This window comes from Coloeus monedula (genome assembly GCF_965178545.1).
Source record: "Coloeus monedula genome assembly, chromosome: 4".
NCBI classification, from domain to species: domain Eukaryota; kingdom Metazoa; phylum Chordata; class Aves; order Passeriformes; family Corvidae; genus Coloeus; species Coloeus monedula.
Window position 1 is genome coordinate 4,634,023 of NC_138784.1, and position 21,430 is coordinate 4,655,452.

The 21,430-nt window shown below is 40.1% G+C and overlaps 1 protein-coding gene across 1 annotated transcript in view; it reads right to left on the bottom strand.

Moving 5' to 3' along the window:
- Positions 1–21,106: 21,106 nt before the first annotated feature.
- Positions 21,107–21,430, bottom strand: part of SLC15A5 (solute carrier family 15 member 5) — a gene marked incomplete at both ends in the record, with an annotated part of 29,836 nt that continues 29,512 nt past the window's right edge. The window contains one exon of the mRNA XM_082280923.1: positions 21,107–21,251. Coding sequence (XP_082137049.1) covers positions 21,107–21,251 — 145 coding nt within the window. The remainder of the gene's footprint in view (positions 21,252–21,430) is intronic.

Here is a 21,430-nt window from a genome sequence, read left to right on the forward strand (position 1 = left end):
TCAGACGGCAGCCGCAGAAACAGCTGCTTAAAGGAGCTTTTCATTTCACCGGGTGACAGACCCAAAATGCTAATTGAAACAATGTCTGCCTTTGCTCCCACCATTTTAAACCACCAAAGCTTCGTTTCTGACGCAGGCACAACAAACATAAAGTCCTCTTCAAAAGAGTGGCAGTGACCTCATTCAGACACATCCGTTTTCATGAGAGGTAAATACGGCAGACAAAGCGGTGATGTGAGCGGTTTGTTCCTGGCAAGTGAGGAAGGGGGGAAGAAAAATCATCACATAGTTTGTCTTTCCACCAGGCCGATTTCCTTTAGCAGCCTGAATAAGCAATTGGCCACTAGCCAGCTGTGGTGAATTTGTCCCATGTTTGCAAGATCAGTCAGTGAGCAAAGCTGTTTTCAGTTAATAAATATTTGATTTACAAGGTACAGTAAGTAACAGAAAGGGAAGGGAGTTTAGCTGCTGGGAGATTTGTTTAGCACTTTAGTGAGGATAACTAACAACCAGCTTTGGTTGTTTTTTCTCCTTCACATGGCCAGTAGGCAACCAACTTTATCAGTCTTGCTGCATTACAACTGGTAGCAAGCAGAACTAACACCGAACAAAACAAGTGGACTGGGACATACACCGTGCCTTGACAGAAACACAGCTGAAGGGAACACTCGTAGATTCTCCTTTCTTCTTCTCTGCAAGTAACCTGTGATAAATATTGCATTTCTCAGTATCGTTGGGAAAAATCAAAACTGTTTGATCCTTTCCATATGATATAGGTAGCTATATATGAGAGGGGGAAAGATATAAAGTAGCAGGTACAGAAGAGCCAGCAGCATTTTATCAAAGGAGAAAAGACCCCAGAAGACACCAATCAGCCGACTACACAGTCCTGGGTATTTTGGATAGAGCTGGAAAACAAAGTGGGCACGCACAGAGAAAACAAGGAGAAGAAAAAAAAAAGAAAACAAAAGGGCAGTGTTTAAAAAAGAAGCCCAAATCAGCTATGATGGAAGAGGTAGCGTTTTTTTTTCACCTTTTAATTTCTTCCTAGAGTACTGAACCTCTAGGTGGGGATGTGGTAATGTGGGCAAGGCAGGGAAGAGAGCACCAGGAGGCCTGAGGTGCAGTGCTGAGCACAGGTGAGCTCTGCATGCTGAAGGAGCCGACACTTCTGTTCTCGGTCTCAGGTGCAGAGCAGCCCTCCCTCCCTCCCGTGTGACACTGGGCACATCACCGAGTCTGTCAGATCTCCAGTTCCCCCAGCTGGAAGAACACTGACTATCCTACCCACTGCTCAGGCACATCAGGTTGTTTCGTGCAGGCTCTGAAAGGGAATTTTGAGCTGTGTAGCAGTCAATAACTAAAGAAGTGCAGAATATTATTGTCAGAGTTGTGGCTGTTCATCGCAGATCAAGGACTCCACCAGAAGAGTAAGAGCCTCCTTCTAGAGGCTCAGAACAGCAGAAAGTGTGTCCACACAGCCTCACCAGAAATGCCACGCATAGCCAGAGCTACTGATTTCCAGGATGCTGTCAGGAGTTTCTTCCCAGTAACTACCAGTAGGAGAGAACAAAGTGTTTTCTCTGACAAATAAAAAACTCCTCAGAGTTCTAACTCCTCAGTCTGTACAACTTTGCACTCTTTTGTACTGCTTTGCATTTGACCCCAGAGATATTCCTGGTATATGCCTTGCAAGAACACAAAGCCTGGCTTGGACAGCCTGCAGGGAGGGACAGACCCCAGGTCTTTCAAAGCAGGCTCTGGAAAATCAGCCCTTTCACCATTTTCTGCCATACTGAGAGGTCTCAGCACCTGGAGAGGACAGCAAAAGGCATCCCTGGATACCCCCACATTGCTGTGGAGGACACAGACACTCTGGACAGCCCAGCTGAGTGACCCAGGGCCCTTCACAGCCGTGGAGGAAAGTCCGTGTTCACTTTTCTGCCAGCACAGAAAGTCTGCCTTTAAATTCCGTCCCACGCGTCAGGAAAACTTCATGCCAGGAGTTTCATCAAAGCATATGCTTCTGCAAAAGAGCTTTAATGAATCAATGTTTCCTGACAAAAAATGGCTTTTGCCAGAAATCCAGTCCAGCTCCCCTATTCAGTTATCTATCTCTAAAGACCACAGTCCTCAGTCTGCAAAACAAGGATGAGAATTTTGCCTTATTTTTATGAAGCACATTAGGATCTAGGGGCGAGCAGCTCACAAAATAAGGAGCTATTAAAAATCTGGTGCTTTCACAAACGGATCTGAGAGCTGCCTCACTCTAATATTGGACAATGGTATTCAAATGGGCCAGACAAAGCAGCAATTTTGGCATGAACAAACCTACATTACATTATTTTAAGATATGCAGGCATTCCCCTGCAATTGGAGTCCAAGGGTGACGCCACGTGCTTTGGGGAAAGCGGGGAGCAGGAGGAGGCTGTATTTCTTTCATATGTGCTTTACTTTTTAATAGCTGTTGGGATAGCTGTTAAACTAAACTGCAATAGCTGTTTATTGTAATAACAGCAACATTATAAAACTGATCAGCTCCATTCCTCAGAAACAGGCTGTGCCTCTGTTTGTTTTTCTGTTGAGAAAGGACGTGTCCCAGAGGATCTCCCTTTGGGAACCCCTGTCTCAGCATGAAATGAGTAACACGATTTATGTAGACACTGCCAGCTTCTTTCCCTCCTCAGACAGAAAATGGCTTTATCTAGTCAGGTAATGTCACAATAAAGTAGTACAGTAGAAATTTCATCACTGAATGGTCTAAAAGAGACAGATCACCCAATCTATATTTTCACTGGCAAACAACGTGCTGTGCTCAAACGGCAGCAAGCAGCAAAGAGAGGGGGGGAAAAACCCCAAACAACCACAATACCAAACTCCTGATGCTAAACCACAGATTTTAAGCCCAATATTTTCATGAGTGACTGATTACAGCCTTATCAAAGTTGGATAAACAGGAATGAGATCAATGCAATGTGCTGATCAGATTTAGAGGCTCTATTAGGCTTGCTTTTGGTGAGGTTTTCAGAACAATTCTTGATTTATTGTCTGTTTAACCACGCAGGGTTTGAGTTCAGAGGACAGGGCTGACAAGCCCCTGCTAACAGCATTCAGTAGGATGCTAACATCTCTCCAGCACACCTGCACACATCTCACCTTTCCTCTCCAGCTCAGACTGGGGCTTGTCCCACTGTATTTGCAGATGCAGAGATTATTATAATGGGGATTATTAATAGCTGATTTTTTAATAAAGAGGGTAACATGGCAAAGTGGGGTTTTTCGCTACACTTGCTTTAATCACATTTTTCCTCAGTCAGAGCCTGATGGTGGGTACAAAGCACCCTGTCCAGGCAGGTTAGATGCAAGAGGTGAGCATTAGTGACACTTTGATGTCTTCTTGTCTTTGAATACCTGAATACAGAGCCTTAACAAACCCCCTACAGCCAACACTAAGTACATAATGCTATTGTCACATCAGTGTCCTGAAGCTCCACTCACCATTTCAGCATAACAAGGTTTCTCAGCCTAAGAAAAGCCCCAGTGGATGCAGTTTTAGAGAAAAGAACACCATGTACGATGCAGTTGGTTCGAGCCACTTTTGCTCTGTCAGGAAAAGACCAATTAGTGCCTCAGAAAATAAGTTCCTTCCAAAAAATCCAGACTTTTCTTGCAGCTCATATCAGTAACTCTGTACCACATTGTCAGTGCCAAAGAGGGATGGGAATGCAGGAACTGGTGATGGGATTTAGTAAATGAAGGGAAAGGAGGTGTGTCACCACCTACAGAGACTTTTAGTTGTTTTCAGAGGTGTGAGTGTTTACAAGCTCCCTGCCCTCAAAAGTCAAAGCAGATATAAAACGAAACTATGTAAGTCACTACTGTCTCCACTGATTTAGGCAGCTGTTGTTGCTGATGGTATTTTTGCATCTCAACATTCATGAATAAATTCCTTCATCTTAAACCTTATAAACATATAAGTTCATGAAAGAAACCCACATGACTCCTTTTATTTTTAGGAGACTGAATAAAATATTTATATCCCTCTGTGTCCCAAATATCAATTACTTCCTTCACCAAAAAAAGTATACATGCAACGTGATTAAAAATTTACCCTACTACAAAACAATATACAGTTAACTCATACATTTCCAACTTGCCTTGACAGACACGTACTGTACACATCCACATCCATCCTGTTTAAACCACACACACCATCAATTCAGCCTTTCAAATCTGACAGGTAAGTAAAAAATACAGCTATTATCAGACAATGCATCCACATGATCGCCTGACAGCGACAAGCACACACAGCAGCTACCACTGGAAGAAGTCAACACACTAATGTATGTTGGATACCAGTCTGATTTTCCTTGATTATAAGATTCCTAAAGTACTTCAGTTTCAGAATTAATTTTTAGAGAAATTTAGACAAACACAAATTCTGAAATGGCCATCTATTTTCTTCTTTCTTGTGACAACTTCCGTCTTCCCGAAAAGAATATCCAGCAAAACTCCTTAAAACGTTGTCCCAGTAAAGCTTTCAATTTTTTTCTCTTCTTCTGAAAGAAAGAACATGGAATTCAATAGCAACGTTTGCTTTCATCACTGCGGTTTACATGAGAGAGATGAGGAAATTAAAATCTTATTTAGAAATGGTTTTTAAATGCCTCTGCAATAATCTTACAATAACAGCCATGAAGATCAGTGGTATTAAAAAAAACTGCATAAAAAATACTAGTTAAAAAACCCAATCCAATCAACAAATCCAACCAGGAAATCAATGCTCACAAAGCAGAAGCAGCACTGAAAAGCTGTGTTGTTTTTTTTTTTAATCCTACATCATCCTCAAAAATGTTTCTTTTTAGAAAGTGTTCTGAATTGCTCTAAAAATTAACTCTACTGATATGTTAATATTCAGACCTTAGGAGTCAAGAAAGGCAGAAAAGAATAATGAAATATGCACTGAAATGCTGTTTATGAAGACCAGATCCTGCAGCAAAATACAACAGCTAGCCAAAATTTGATTTGCAGCACAGAAAGCTGAGGGGTTATTTCAATTATTTTTTAAAATTAAATAGCTCTGATACAATCAAGCATCAACTGGCCACACTTAAATCAGCATAAACGAATGTAGATCTTCTTCTAGTGTGGAAAACCTTTTATAGCAGCAGCAGATTTTTGTTTGTACCAATAGGAAAGGGACCCTACAGCTCTCATATGAGACATACTGAAAGAGCTACACATTCTTGTCTTCAAAAAGTGCTCCAGCTTCATAAAAGTAAAGGTTTTGTTGGTCTTGGGGTTTTTTTTTACAGATACTTAGTGACATCACCTCGCTAAGCAGAGCCTCCAGGAAAGACCCAGTACTGCTTCTGTCACTTCTGCTGCCCCCTAAGATGTAACTTTTGCAGTTAATAAAGGCTCAGGCCAATGTTAGAGGAACCACAAGTTTCTCAAGCAGAGGAAAACAGAAAAAACATGGGAAAAGGAGAGAAGAATTTTTGAGAAAGTAACTGCCCAAGTGTCCCTGTTGATCTGCATCCATACAACCACCCACACCTGCAGGGTGTTGTGCATTTAATTCCTGAGTTTTCTCAGTTGTGGATCTGGTGTGGCCATCATTTCCAAGATGAGAGGAGCTGCCTGACCTGTTGGATACTCCCCTGCAATGGAGAAAATAAGCATTAAAAAATGGATCAGGGCTCACAGTAGAATGACTCTACAGATAGAACTGAGCTCCTACTGAAGTCAGGAAGCAGTAAAACTTCTCAAGTTCTCCTGGGAGGTTGATTACATTCCTCTTGTATTCATTTTTGGAAGATGGCAAGACTGTCTCCACTTCCCTATTTCTGGCTTCCTACAGCCTCTGCTAACATAAAATAGAAGGACTTCCCATCTGGATGGGTCTTCTGACAAGCAATAACAGCATATGACTTGATGACTTCCAGCAGGAGCATGGAAGAATGCACAGTGGAAAAATGTATCTTTGAATTCAGCATTTTGGAAGTGTTTTTCATTCTCATTCTATGAAAAATTCATTTGTGCTATTAAAAACTGTTATGGCGGAAACCCAAAAACCCAAGCCAATTTCATAATGGAAGGCAATTAAGTTGATTGCTGAATGATAAACACCACATCTTTCTTCAATGGGATACTGTTTTTGAGTAAGCAAACTGCTTTTCTGTTCATGATTTTAAGAGAATGCATCACAAATCTCTCTCTCAAAAGTTCAATGGGAAGCAAACATTCATTAGAGTGTTCTTTAAAATCTCAGCCAATTAAAGAGGTTATACACCAATACTGGAGGCACAAAAAAAGCAAAGTTACTCTTGTGCAAAACTATTGGAATTAGAAAAAGCACCTCTATGAATCATGACCTATATTTTTGCTTTCCAGGTGTCTAGTCATTTTTAAAACATCTTCCTCTAGATTCTGTAGGTTGATTTAAGATTGGAATGAGGGAGTTACTGCAAAAGAAGTAATTATTTCTTTGCATGTACTTAAATGGCAAAGTTTGTTTCTCAAGCAGGACCACAAATATGCAATAGAAGATGGCAAGGCTATCTCCACTTCCCGAATGATTTATTGATTTATTCCCTCGGTCTAGCCTATGCGAACTGTATAGGTTAAGATCCTTTATTCTGAAAATCAAACCAACCCCCATCAAGAATTGACTCTACCATGCTAGGACTTCATAAGGAGCACAGATAAACTTAGTGTTAGGCAAACCTGAAGAGAAAAATACAAGATCAAATCTGCAGTAGAGATTAGTTTTGAAAGCAAAGTCAGGTAAGAGTTGGGGGCAATAATTATAATTTGATTCCTAAACTTCAGGATTTTGCTGCTGCAGTAAAATCATCAAAGACAAAATGCCAGACCTGACTTTGGTTTGATCATAAAAATCTAAGGTTAGTTCCTGTCTTCTGTAAACCATATACATTACAGGTAAAATGTAGGAATTGTAAAAAACCCAAACCCAACAGCAATAGTAAACAGAACCTTATAGCAATGTTAGGACTTTATATGATTGAAAATCTCCATAGATCATACAGATAGGTTGGAAAAGACATCTTAGGCCATCAAGTCCAACCTTCAGGCACACCCAGATGCTCATAAATGACTAAGTCAAGCCAGGCAGCAGAATGAAACCAGGTATTAAACCCTAAACAAGGGCCCAGTGCAGTCATGATTCTCATGATCTAGAACAGGCAGCATTCACCAGCAGCTGAGGGGAAACTCAAACCACATAGAGTGATGTTATCAAATGGCATTAGCTGGAGAAAAATTTCAATTGGTTGGGATATGTAAGGTTTCCCTCTTGTTTCTCAGAATTCTGGTTTTATTGTTTCCTAAGGCACCGACAAGTTCCTGAGGTTAGAGATTCTCCATCTGTGGTATTTGAACAACACAGAGAAGCCAACCCTGCACATGATCTGAATCTTTGGACACACTCAGGAAAGTAACAGTGACACTAAAAAAAGGTGACTATTCCCAGCAAGCTGCTCCTCCCTTCAACTCTCTTTTGTACAGGTGAGGCTAAATGTTGACTAAGAGTAATACACTATTAAAAAAAAAAAAAAAAAAGTATTTTATGGTTCCATTGGGAAAGCCCAAGGTTTTTGATGCTTTGCAGTGTCGAGAGAGAGGAGAAGCTCCTGGAATTATGTATTTAAAAAGAGACTAAATTAGAAATATTTTGTGAAGCTGTAAGTGTGGATGGAACGTGGTAAACAGTAAACAGTGCAAGCTCCAGCCAGGCTACAGTGTGTGGAAATGCCAGATGATTAAGCACAGCAGATTGCAAGGAAGGTATTCCAAGATCAGGAGCCCCAAAGCCTGCATGAGGATATGATCATTTTTAACACCAAGCAATCTGAAAATGTTTTGTGGGCAATGCTGGCTTACAGAGGGGTGGCAAATGGGATCTGGGTGTTCCAGGTGATATTTCACCAGAGCTCGACTTTCACAGGGTGCTGGTGACTCCTGGAGATCACACCTCCTAAAGGGCAGCCCAAATGGGCATTTTGACTGGAAGGTCCTGCCAGAGCCATGGAAGTGATCCTAGACCTTCCCCTCTTGTTGCAGCAGTCAGCTGGCTGTGGTGAATTTGAGGAAGATCAGTACCTTCAGCAGTTGAACTCAATCTTTGAGATCTCTCTTTCAAAAGACGTGCCTCAATTACATTTATTTTAACCAATGCAATTCTCTGCAAGCTGCAGCTCCCTCATCAGGCCTCAATTTGGGCAAAGACTGTGCTTAAGTAATTTGTGAAACTCTTAAAAGACATAACACTCAGCCAGATAATTAAAAAAATAAAAAAGTGGCAGCCTGACATGACTCAGCAGTCAAATATTTTCATTCAGAGATATTTAGCATTAAAATTCAAACAGACTCAGGTGCCATTAGTTATTTATGAGGGAAAGAATCTCAATTAAGTATCCTTGATTTGTTCAGAATTCAAGTTACAATGAAGCTTTTATTTCCTTTTAATTGTAAGCAAACAATATTATTAGTACTCAAGGCAGACAAAACAGCAGTATTATCATTATTCATTTCTCACTGGTACTAAAAAGTATAAGAAAAAGCAACAGAAGCCCCCCAACCTCCATCTCTTCCTCCACCCCTCAAGATATCCTTTCTAATCCTATAAAAGCATCTGTCTTTGATTTCAAGTGGAGTACCTGCTGTGCAGGATGCAATGCCAATCCAATTTGTGTGCAACAAAACCAAATGGGTTGAAATGAACTCTGCATTTTAAAGATGTTTTTGTTTAATCATTACCATCACTCCTCTTTAATGAATACATTAATCAAGCAAAACTTCAAGCGCAAACGGAAAGGCTCATCTCGAGAAACAAAAAAACAAACAAAAAACCCTCCCCCAATCCTCACGACATCCGCTGCTACTGTCAAACCCTGCTACGCTTCCCCTTGGCAGAACTTCAAATGCACATTACTGATGGCTCTTGGGAGGCACCAGGCAGGAGCAGCAGCTCCCTCCAGAAGGAAGTGGAGGAGGACACAGGTGAGCTGCTGCCCAGGCCCTGCTCCTCAGCTGATTAATGGCCCGCTGCACAGGATGGACAGCCCGGAGCTTTCCTGACAACCCCCCCCCAAATGTCCAGAATTCCACTTTATTTTGAGGAAATAATAACGGTCTCCACTGCAGCGCCAGCAACACGGAAAGGCCACGCACATAGCGTTTATTCAGACCTTTGAAATGTATTTCTTTCAAAAGTCGGTATCGGTAGGAACAATTCAACATTCGAAAGATTTCCACCAGACAGTAAAAGGCACACGGCTTTGGCCTATAGACAAAGTTGTTTTTAAAAATTAGGCTTTGTAACTGCTCACTTCTGACATAAATTCGGTCACACCCATTGTTTAGCTTATGATGTTCATCCACACTTTTGAAGCAGGGGTTGAAGATGATTTTGCGTGGGGAAATACCAGCAGAGAAAGTGAGAGAGCACCACAGCTTTTCCAGTCTGGTATTCCCACCATCTCCATCACCCAGGAAAAATTAAGGATTTGTTGAAATTTAACCATCCTGGTACACTGGAAAAGGCAATTATTTCACAAATAAAGTAGAGGTAATTCAATAAAATTTGCTTAAAGACAAATGCATATTAGATAATTATTTTTCCTTTATATGAGTTTGCCTTGTTGAAATTACCATACTCTTCCACCAAGGTAAAATTTAAAATCCATGACTTCTTTCTTGCTCTATTTGTGCATCATATTTTTTACAAATGATTCAAGCATTTTGGCTGGTCACTGCCACCATGCAAACCTGGGGAAAAGAATTGCTGTACCAAAGTTGCAGTGTTCCTTTGGAAGGCTTTGTTCCAGAGCTAGATCTTTTCCAGGAGGAAATATCATACTGCACTCCATTAAAAGATCATAAAACTTTTAAAGACATTTCATGATTAGGCCAGTGACCTTTGCTGGAATTTCTCCCATGGCCTCCACAAATTTTGTCTCAACGTGGGAACAGTAAACAGCAGAGGAACAATTGTGTTGTTTAAATTAATTTGTAATTTGACAACAAAATAAAGGCAGTGTTTCCACTTTCAGATAGACTAAAAGAAATGTAGTATTATACAGGATTACAATAAATTAATTTTAAAATAAGATATTTATGTGCTCTCTCAACCCCTGGAGGGTTCATACTCTTTTTTTTTTTTTTAACATTTCTGAAAAAAATGAGGGAATAGATTTGACCACAGTGATGTACAGCAGAAAGACATTTTGCTATCCTGATGCTAAGATCAGCTTGTGCCATTTTTGGAGTCACCAAGAAAGCAAAGGACAGTTGGATCCTCTGCATGACTATACAACAAATTAAATATATATATTCAATTAATTTAAATTGATTAAACTCAATTTAACAAATTAAATATATATATATACACATGCAGTACAAATTTAGCAGGACAGGATAAGAAACATCTTCCATCCTCTGATGGAAAGGTCTGGAATTCACAGTTATGCTATATTGTGACAACCACAGAACAGGTCTATTTTTATTTGTGTATTTTAAAATCTATCTTGTTCAGAATCATTCCAGAAAAAAACCACTCAGTGGGGAAAATGGGAGGCTCTGCTTCCGCAATGAGCAGGGACTGAATCTGATCACTGCCAAGCTCAGAAAAGGGAAGGAGACAGCTCCTCTCAGCCTCATTACAGACACCAGATGAACCAAGGTGCACATGCATTATGCATGAGGTAATTTGAAAAAGTTGTATAAAAAGTTTGTGATTATTTGTCATCACTTAAAAAAAAAAAAAAATCCCTGTCACCACTAGCAATAACATTTATTTACCAGTTATTCCAGTGTTATGCATTCAAAACAATAGCTATATTTTCTTTACTCTTTCTTCCAAATCCTCAATTTGAAAAGCAATTAAAAGATATCCCCAGATATTTGTCTGCGAGAGACTCAACTTCCTGATTTCTGCTGCTGATAGATATGAGGCAACATCACATAGGGGGAAGAAAAAGACGAGAGAAAACAAGTCATCCCAACCTTCTGTCAGACACTTTACAGCATAATGAGCTATGATGAAAAACAAGTCAAACGCTGAGAAAACAAGAAAGCTTGGAAATCTGATCTCCCTGACGGGATCGGGAGTAATTAATTATAACCCATGTGACCACTGGATGTCCCCACTGTTCCTGGAATGCAGCGCAGACACCAATTCCCTGGCAGTTCCAAACCCGAGGGACCTGACAAAGAGCAGTGAGTGTGCAAGGACACGGGCACCGACGATTCCTACAGCAATCGAATTCCCAATGCACACAGATGCACACGTGGGAGCAGAGCAGAGACCAGGGGAACAGCAGGTCACACGCACACACTCCTGGAATACAGTTTCCACCAGGTTCACTTAGTGTCTACTTGATGGTTAATAATGCAACGCCGAGTGAGGCTGGGTGACAGATCCTCAGAGGGAGCCAGGAAAGCAGAATTACTTCTGAGGAGATGTGAAAGAAGCCTGGATTAGAGCACTGCGTGCCATGGGGCAGACAAAAAAAGAGCCTTGTGCCATAACAGGTGAGAGGAAAGGTGAGCAGGAGCAGGGATGCCAGCACAAGGCCACCGAGAGCTGCCTGTCAAAAGCAGCCAAAAGAGCTGAAAAAACAAGGAGAACATCTGTAACACCCTGGGGTGCTCCTCATATCAAAGCTTGGAGGGCACTGGTGGATGAAAGCTGGGGAAGGCAAAGGAAAACAAAAACAAACCCCCAAGTACACTAGGAAGACTACTTGTACACATCCTTCTTTTGAGGTCAGGTCACAAGAGGCTTAAGTTCATGTGAAGGAATAGAAGCCAAGGTGTAAGCATCAACTCATTTTTATTTATTTTCCCATGTGACAAAAAGCTAGACCTAATTCTTCCATCAAAGAAGACCCAAGTGCCTTGCTCGCTATGATAAAAAGGAAAGATCCCAACCTATTTTTAAAAGAAGGAATTTCCTACAAATGGATTCGAAAGCTAACTTCAAATCAGCCACGTGTCTATTTTGTGGACTTAGAAAGCTCAAGCTCTGATAACTTATGACTTAATTCACTCTTGAGATGAGAGGTTACACTGCAAAAAGCACCAGATCTGTCCCCAGCTCCTTTCATTAGCACAGCTCCCTGATGTTAGATGGTGAACTACAAAGCCAAGGGAAGGGCAGCGGAGACTCAGACAAAATAATATTTGAAGAGTGAGCACTCTGTGAAGGTGATGTGCAAGTTCATTCTCTCTCCTCCATCCGAAATCCCCTTCCTACTACTTGTAGAAACCTGATCAGTGAAGTGTCTGGCCCACAGCTGGTTTCACCTTGGACTTCAAAATGAAAGGCATAAAAACCCCAAGAGCAAAAGCACTAGCAGAAAGATACTAAAACCAGATGTAAACTGAGAGCAAGTACCTGAATTGCACATTAAACTAGATCATGCCAAACTGGCAATTAGCATTATGTTCAGCTAGTGTTTGTATTCTGATTAGTTACAGAGGCTACCAGGACAAGCGGAAACACAGAAGTAAAGGTATCTCCTTCAGCTTGGCTTCCTGGAAGGGTTTTCTCAGAAGGCTTTTGTGTTTTGTCCTTTATTTTTCCCCCCTCACTCTCTGTGTAAAAAGGATGACTGGTCTGACACACTGTGGATACTCTTTTATTCAGATTTCAGATATTCACAAAACAGAGCTGCACTGAAAAGGAAGGGGTTTTTTAGGGGGAGAGCCCTGGGGGAGGGAAGTACATGAATATATTTGAATAATAAACTAATTTGAGAATTTCATGGTTTGGAATTAAATTAATTAGGCACTCTGACTTGCTGGACAGTGAGTCTTCAAGCTTGTTCTGCTTGTTTTGAAGTGATGCATATGCACGAATGTGCCAGAAAACCCAGATAACTTTTGTTCCCTCCCCTTAATCTCATCTGTACTTTCCGATCAGTGGCTGACCACAATACAGACATTTTTATGAAGAATAAAATGGGTAAAGAGATTTGCTGAGATTTCACAATAATAAAAAAAATATTGTTACCTGTTAGGCTGACTTCTGGTAGTCACCACTCTCTTTTGCAGCATGTTGTCTGACAGACAGAAATCATTGTGTACATCTCAGCCTTCCAAAAAGTAGAGTTACTATCGTGGCTCTTCATCCAAAGATCTGAGATTGCTTAAAAATGTCAGGGATTCTTTATGACAGCTGCTCAAATTCTGAGCAGTTTCTTTATAGCTTTTGGCTCTCAGAGAGGATAAGTAACATATCTAATCCTGAGACCTGATTACTTTCCCAGGTGTGAAAGGGAAACTGTGCACTCTCATTTTCAGACTCACTGTTGGAAAGCTGGTTCTCTCGCACCTCCTTCACTCTCAAAACATGACATCTCCACTTGACTCCAAGCTGAAGTCAAGTAAGAGGGCTCTGAACTCTTCAGTGCTCAGCTTTTTGCATCTTAATCAGGTGCTACAATTACATAGGCCTTAATTATGGCTAACTTGTAAATTTAGGAGAAAACAGTAGCAAAAATAATTTCAAGAAACAGTCAAAATCCTTTGAGCCAAATATTTTGGACACAAAAGTTCAAGATTCCATCCAGTCTCTTGGCCCTACAGCCCAGAGAAGGAAGAGTTTAATTACTCTTATGTGAGGAAAACAGAGATTATTGACGCATTGCTAACGGTCCTTTCCAGTGCCTCCACAGGAAAGGTTTTGCCCATGCAAGCCAATGCCAATTAAATGGAGAAGTGTTAAAAGGTGTCCACAGAAGAAAAATAAAGACAAGACTTTGGCCAAGTTTATTCATATCTTTATTCTGTGGCATTTTTCCCTTATCAGTCATTAACTTAGCAGGGAAAAATTTGGTCCAGAGTTGCTACATTGCTCTCTGATTAATGTTTTAGCTAGTCATCAGTGATATAAAATTTGTGTCTGAAAGGGCTGTGTAGTCCAGCCCCAAACACTCACACTGCCTTCCTAGAGCCCTGATAAATCAGAACAAGACTACATAGTAAATCCTGTCTTGCACTAAGGAGTCTCACAAATTTGGTTTTGATTTTTATAAACAGATTGCTTCTTGAGTTGTCATTATTAGTGTGAGCTGGACAGCTTGAATTAGAGAATAATTTATTCCCTGTGCATTTCTAATTACAGAAAAGAGGTTCACTCACTGACACACTTGTCCGTCTTGTTCTTTCCTGTCTTTCAGGCATGGCTGATTGCAGCTAAATAGACAGACCAGCACAAACTGCACGAGAAACACAACTCTGTCAAAAAAGGACTGAAGTGTTACCATTAATTATTCTGGACCATGTGCTCATTTACAACAGATCTAACATGAGAAATATTCTCAGAGGTGTCAAACAGCCTCAGTTTCATAGGTGCATGGGGGTAGCACTGACTAAATGTTTGACTGACTGGTAGGATGTGACCTGCCAGAGACCCTTGAAGCTTGGGGATTTCATGTGCAATTTGTGTTTCAGCATTCAATAGATAATTTAAATTGGGCCGCTCTCTCTGAGCATTTCTGAAGGATCTACATGCCTGAGCCTGTGTCAGAACTGCACAAGTATCTAAAAAAACCCGCAGCAACCCCCCCTGAAAAGCAAACAAACAAACAAACCCACCCCAAAACACTTATGAACATCTGTGCAAGTGATTGTTTGGAACTCACTGCATCTTGAAAAGGCTTGAAGAAAGTGAAAATGCCATTTAGTAAAGAATGCTGAAAAGTAGGTGTAACAATCACCGGGTGCATAGGAAGAGAGCTTGAAAATGCTAACTGGGGGAAAAGCACAAACCCCAGTCACCTTGCTTTAGTTAACCCTTGCTAAAACAGAGGCTGTCGATTTAAATAACCGAGCAGAGAATAGTCCATTTCAGGCATTAATCAGATGAACAAATTTTGCAAAGGCAAGAAGCAGTTGACTGGTAATTCACATTGGAACTGACAGGAGAAGCAGCACTGGATTTACTAAGTTATACCCTTCTACTACTTAAGCCAGAACTACAAAAGCACCCTTTTCTGGTCTTCTTTTTTTTAATTTAAATTTTTAAGTACAATATATATACTTTAGGTGTGCCCTTACTGCCACTGTGTTTAGTCTTTTTAACACCTGTGCAGTCTAACAGACAAGAACTCCCTCCACTCTCACGTGTTCTCATAAACATGAATTTCCTATCCCAAGGAGCAGCAGTCAAAAGCTTCAAGGAATAAAGTAACACCATTTTCAAATGACTAATAATCACCTCCCTCCCCTCTTCATACAGTTTGCTGTTCTCTGTTCTTGAAGCTGTTTGCTTTTTTTTTTCAAGACCTGCACAATTTCTCTATTTGTATCTCTGCAATGAAGTTTCTTCCTTAAAGTCACAGGCATTCCCTAGTTCTTTTTTACAGAACATGTAAGGCTGCATAATATTTCTGCTGTTAAGGTGTTACACAATATTCTCACCTTTAAAGTTTAGTTTACAAACAGCTTAAGTTTAAAGAATGTTTCCACTAAGTGACAGCTCCTTATAACCAGTGACAAAGCTTGTTGAGGGGGTTATCATCTGTCAGCATGATATCAAAATCTCTCAGGTTTTTCTCCTGAACACTTTAAAAGGGAACAATTTCAAGACAACAACAAAACTCTATGAACCAAGATGAAGAAATTCAGAATTGCTTGTAATGCTGGGTTCACTTTCAAGCAGCATCCTCTTGTAACCTTCAGTTTACTATTCAACATTAGCTTTGAATTTATGATTTTGCTAGTTATCAAAGGTTGCTCCATCCTGCCAGCTAAACAGGCAGTATCTTCATATCACAGTCATTGACCATGCAATAAATGAAACTGATAACTCACTGTGCCTTTTTATTAAGTGCTACTCTGACTACTACCCCCACTCTCATGGCAATCTTGCTTCTGAAGTTCACACGGCATGACAATAAAACCATTCAGGATCTGGTTTCAAAAGGTGCTTTTTACCAGGCTACAAAGCAGGTAGGACAAACATCAACTGCTTTAAGGTTTGTTGATGTCCCTGCTGACTCCTTCTCGGTGATTGGGTTTTTTGGATTGTTTGTTAAGTGTTTCAGCTTTCAAAACATGTCTTCTGATCCAAAAGGGAAAAGAATATATATATTTAAATAATGAAAGGAGAATCCAGAAAATATGTATAACCTGCATTCAACTCCAGCTGGTCAGCACACACTGCTGGGTATTCAAGATTCAGTTTCAAAACCTCTGTTCAAAGCTAAGCTCCTCCAGACGTGACAGTGCAACCACTTGAACAGGAGTTTCCCATCTTAACAGGAAAGAAGCCTAACCCTCAAAAATGTAAAGCTAACATCTGCAGTATCTTCTAGACTTGAGCATTTTCTCAGATGTGAGTTAGAAAGGAATGAGAATATTTTGGCTCTACAAAAAATTGTGGTGTTTGGAAAGGTGCTGGACTACTCCCCAGTCAGCTGTAGATGCACATACTCCAGTTCCTTTATTTAAGCTGGGGAGAACAAACAACAGAATTCAGCCTCAAAACAAAACAAACAAAATCAAAGTAGGAAAAGATGCTGGTCATACAGTATGTTAAAAAAACTTCCTGCTAATTTTATTTCTGAGTGTGTATCTCCCAACAAAATATAACTTGGTAGTCTTAGGGTGCAACATCCAGCACTCTGTAGAGATAAAATATCTCCAAAACACTCAAAAATCCCTGTCAGAGCTATTTCTTTTGCTCTTATTACTACTATTAGAACACATTAACTTTAAAGAGTCAGCGCCCACACAAGGAGACTTCATAAGGTTCAGATGTCAACCTTCTGTGATTCAAGGAAATCTGTATTTAAAGTTATAGACAGAGATTGAAACTAGAATAATCTAAAGTACTACACCACCAGAATGTGACTTCTGTGGTGAGACTTTCTAGAGACCGGGAAGGTAGAAAGGAAAAGGCAGTTTTTATGCTGTTCAGAACAGAGAAATCACGAGGAAACTTGTGAATTTCCTTTTTTTTTTCAGATAAAAAAAAAGCAGACTTTCAAAACATCCTCTGGAAGGTAGCTGCATTTGCCCTTGCCGAGGCAAATCTAATACATGTTATAGCAAACAGACACCAAGCTTAAGTTAAAAGCTTTAGTTCTGCTCTGTACTTCTACTCTGTAATGCCACAAGGAAGGAATTCTCCTGCCTCCCCTTTCCACTCACAGTTCCCACAGGACCTGAACAAGACTGATTTTCATGTCTAGTGGATCATGCACCTCTTTCCTCCATCACTGGCAGAAACAAATGGTTCTAGAAAATTTTCAAGAACTTTCAAGATGCGATAGTAACTTCAACTAAAAGAAGGGAAAAGAAATCCAGCACAGAACAAGGCAGCTCAGTTTAGTGTGGTAAAATTACCCCCAAGGTACTTTGATCAGACATTCTCAGAGTTCTTCACAAAAAAAAAAAAAAAAGTATGTCATTCTTTCTTTCATACATACCTAGGGAATCTGATTCAAACAAATTAAGTAACTTGCACAAGGACACTCAAAGCCTCTGTAATGTCTAATCTGGGTTCTACCTTCTGACTACCACTGCCGAGCCTTAACAACTCCCTCTTTCCTCCACAAAGCTGCAGGCTTCAGCAAACAAAGCATTCCTTACAGCTAATTGGTATTACACAGAAACTCAACTGCTCTTATTTACAAAACTACAGATTTATGTCAAGCAAAGCCAATTATGCTTAATGTTTAAACTATTGCAGGTGCTCAATGACATTGTTGCTAGGCAGTAGAAGTGAAATTGCTCTTTTAATGCATCTTGTTCCAACTGGGAGCATGTGTTTTATCATCAGTGCAAACTTAACAGATGGAGATCTTAATCCTTTCCATCGAGTTTTCTTCAGCCCCCCCGCACACAAAATGGTGTCCCATGCATTTAGGCATAACTGAGGTGGTCTATGAACTGTCTGGGACAGAACTTGCATTTTTTTTTTGTATGTGTGTACGTGATTACAGTATAAAACATGCATTTAACCACTAAAAAGACATCCCCAAAATGTACCAGCAGTAATCAGCAGTACATGTGGTTATTCAAGGCTAGTAATGACCTCTGATGAGCACAGCACCTATTCAGTTATAACCAGAACTGCCCAAAAGCAACTTCTTCCAAAGTCAAGTCTGAATCTAGACGACTTTATACTAATTCCACTCTGTGTTGGGAGAACAGTTAGAAAATTTAGGCAGTTATCAAACAGAAAACTGAAGTGGAATGTTTCTGGTCACTCCTAATCTCCTCTAGGAGGCAACTTCTTCCACAATACATTTCAGAACTATAAACCTTTATGGTGAGGATTAAAACATGCATATTCTGAATTTACTTTGTGCAGAGCAATGCAGAATGGCAACAGGTGACCTCAAACACAAGCGATCAGATCTGAGTGCTTTGTTATCTCCCATGAAAACTGCCACGTATCAACAAAAGGCTGAACAAAAGAAGGCTCTCCTAACGTTTTCCAGCTGTTTATTGCATCACTTTGTATGCACACACATCCTTATTTTTTCTGTCCTTTAATGGTTTTTTTAATGTTAAAAGTCTCTAAACTTTTCAGAAGTGAAGGGCAGTTTCCTTCAAAGTCAAGGCCAAACCTTTAGAGTTCTTTATGCTGAGTTCGCTGTGTGCTGGCACAAGATTTATATAATTTAGGCAATGCCCTGTATGTACAAAGGATTCCATCAGCTTTGACTGGAGTCCTAGATGCTTCAGTTCAAGAAAAATCCCTGTCTGTTGGTTTTAAGTGCGAAATTGCTCTGTCATAACAGTGAGATTGATTGACAGATTTTTGCATGTAGATTCCTCTGCTCCACCAACTGAGCTAAGCCAAAATTCAGCAACCAGTGCTCCCTTTTCTTCTGCCATCCATCTAAAAGGCCAAACTCTTTATTAAATCTGATAGAAAAAGCTTTTCTCCCGTCTGTGTGAAGAAGGCATCGAGCCTTCAGTAGTCAACTCTTCATCCCAAAGCCCATTCTAACTCACTGTCTTCCAGAGTACCTGTTTATGTAGGCTGCCCAACTGCTTCCTTCATTGCTGAAAGCCTTTCTTGCATGAGTGCATGCCAGGCAAGTCCTATCCAGGGAGTTAACTAATCCTCTTTTTCTTGCAGAATTATCTTCATCAGACAATTCATCTCAAATGGCTGCATTCTGTTATCAGCTGTCATCTATTCTCATGCTTCAGTTTCTGAGGAGAAAAAAAAAAAAAGAAACAAACTGGTCTCGGGAAGGTTGAAGCCTTTCAGCCTGAGAATGCAGCAGAGGAAACATTTTACCTTAAAACAGAGTTTCTTGTTCTCCTGTTCTTGATGTAAATGGTTCCAAACCACTACTACTTTTGCAGTTTAAAAAAATAAATATTTATCAGTAGTTGTTAAAAGCATCTCCAGCCCAATCCTTTTCACAGGCCCAAATTTTAATTTTTACACCTTTATTACACAGTTTTTCTGCTTTGTGTATAACTCTCAAATGCATTGAGAACAATCACATCCCTCCTGTCAGCAGACTCCAGACAGCATTTTTGTAGGTTTTCTGTGCAAGGACAAAGGTCAAGTATTCATGAATTTCTCAGGAAAGAAACTAGTATATTTTTCATGGCTTAAACCTGGGTCTATTGCAGTACAAATATGATTTAGAAAATAATACCTTACAAGCAAATAACTCTCAGGTGTCATGGATAAATTTACTCAAATATGTAGAAATTAGCCTGTCTTGCACTTTCCAGTGCCCTCAGAGAATAGACCCTTCAGCCTTTTGCTTTCTCTCCTCTCACAGCCCCAGTTCCAGCCCAGCTTGTGGAGCCACCTTGGGAGAACAAGTCTGTCCCTTGCTGGGAAGGGGTGTATTCACTACATTTTTCTCCCACTCCCACAATGCCCAGCCTAAAGTTACAGCATTAAGCGTGGTTAATGGTGCAGAAGAGATTTCCTTTACCATCTCTTTTACAGTTTCAGCTCACAAATTGTGTCCCTTCAGTACATTATATCCTTTTAATGTAACTTCTCCTGTGGTAGAGCATTCCTCATACCTAGCAAGCATTCTGACTTAGCTGCCCATTCTGTTAGGAACATCTTGATATCAAAGTGCTCCTTTAGTTTTTTTGGGTTTGATAAGTTTCCTTATCACACAAAAGACCCCACTTCCATCATCACTCTTTTTAGTAATATGACTTTTAAAAGACATGTTAAGTGTTAGATTATCATCTCCCACAATAACAAAATCAGCCAATTTTGGGAGTGTTTAACACTGTGTGGATCTTTAAACTGGAATGCATTTTATCAGTAATTTTCTCCCCCATCTCCAGATGCATCTACCCTTTCCCAATCTTCTTTTCCTAATTCCCTTCACCCCCTTTTAACCAGGCTGCAATTAGTAATTTTGATGTTAATATATTCCAGTCTCCTGTTCTCCTACTAGCAATTTTCTTTTTATCATCCTTTAGGAATGGCAAATCCCAGTGTTGCTGCACGATAAGACTGGATGCCTCAGCACCCAGCATTTCAAAACACACTTTATGGACTGATGACTGGTATCTTGTTTCTAGGGTATTTTTGGTAGATCTGAAAGCAATTTGCAAAGTAGGTTGATATGCCTGCGTCCATTCCACTGACAGGGAAACTAAAGGAGCACCTTGCTAAAGGCTGGGGAGTAGATCAGCAAGAGCCCAGAACAGCACACAAGACTCCCACCATTGCAAATATCAACCAGCCAATAGCAGATTCCAAAATTATTTGTAAATGATACTGTCACAAAGACATTTGCTAAACATACCTGCACATTTATTAATTTTTAACCATTCCTTAGTACAAATATATGTGCATGCCTATTTCCATATAAAGATTAAAAGCCTCTCTCCATCAGCCATGACAGGCAGTGAGGTCTCATTGGCCTTGATGTGAATTATGACAGTGCAGCCTCCTTTGAGGCCAAACCCTATGAAGAATGCTATTTTGTTAACTTGTAATAACATTATTATTCAGATAATTCATAAATACCAGGACATCGTTCCACTTAAGTACGCTGAGTAATTCATCATTAGAGAGCTGGTGGATAACACAATCAAAATTTAGTCAAACAAGGGTGACATTTTATCAGGTTTTCTCCATAGGAGACAGAATGGGAGAACTTTCCAGGACAGCATTATAATGCTTGATGGCTTTTTCATGCTTCAAAAGTTTTTCTCCAGGAAGACATCCTCTGAATTCATTGGTGCAATCCTGATGCAGATTGTTGTATCTGGGGGAGATGATACAGAAGGAAAATAACAAAATAATCACCCTTGAAGGTTTTAGCTTCACCCATTGTTTATTAGACAATACTTTGTAAGTTACAGTGCCTTCCGAATCCTGGACTTCAAGGCAGCCAAAAAATAGGACAGTGACATGCATTTTCCTAGAGCCTTTCAGAACTTCATG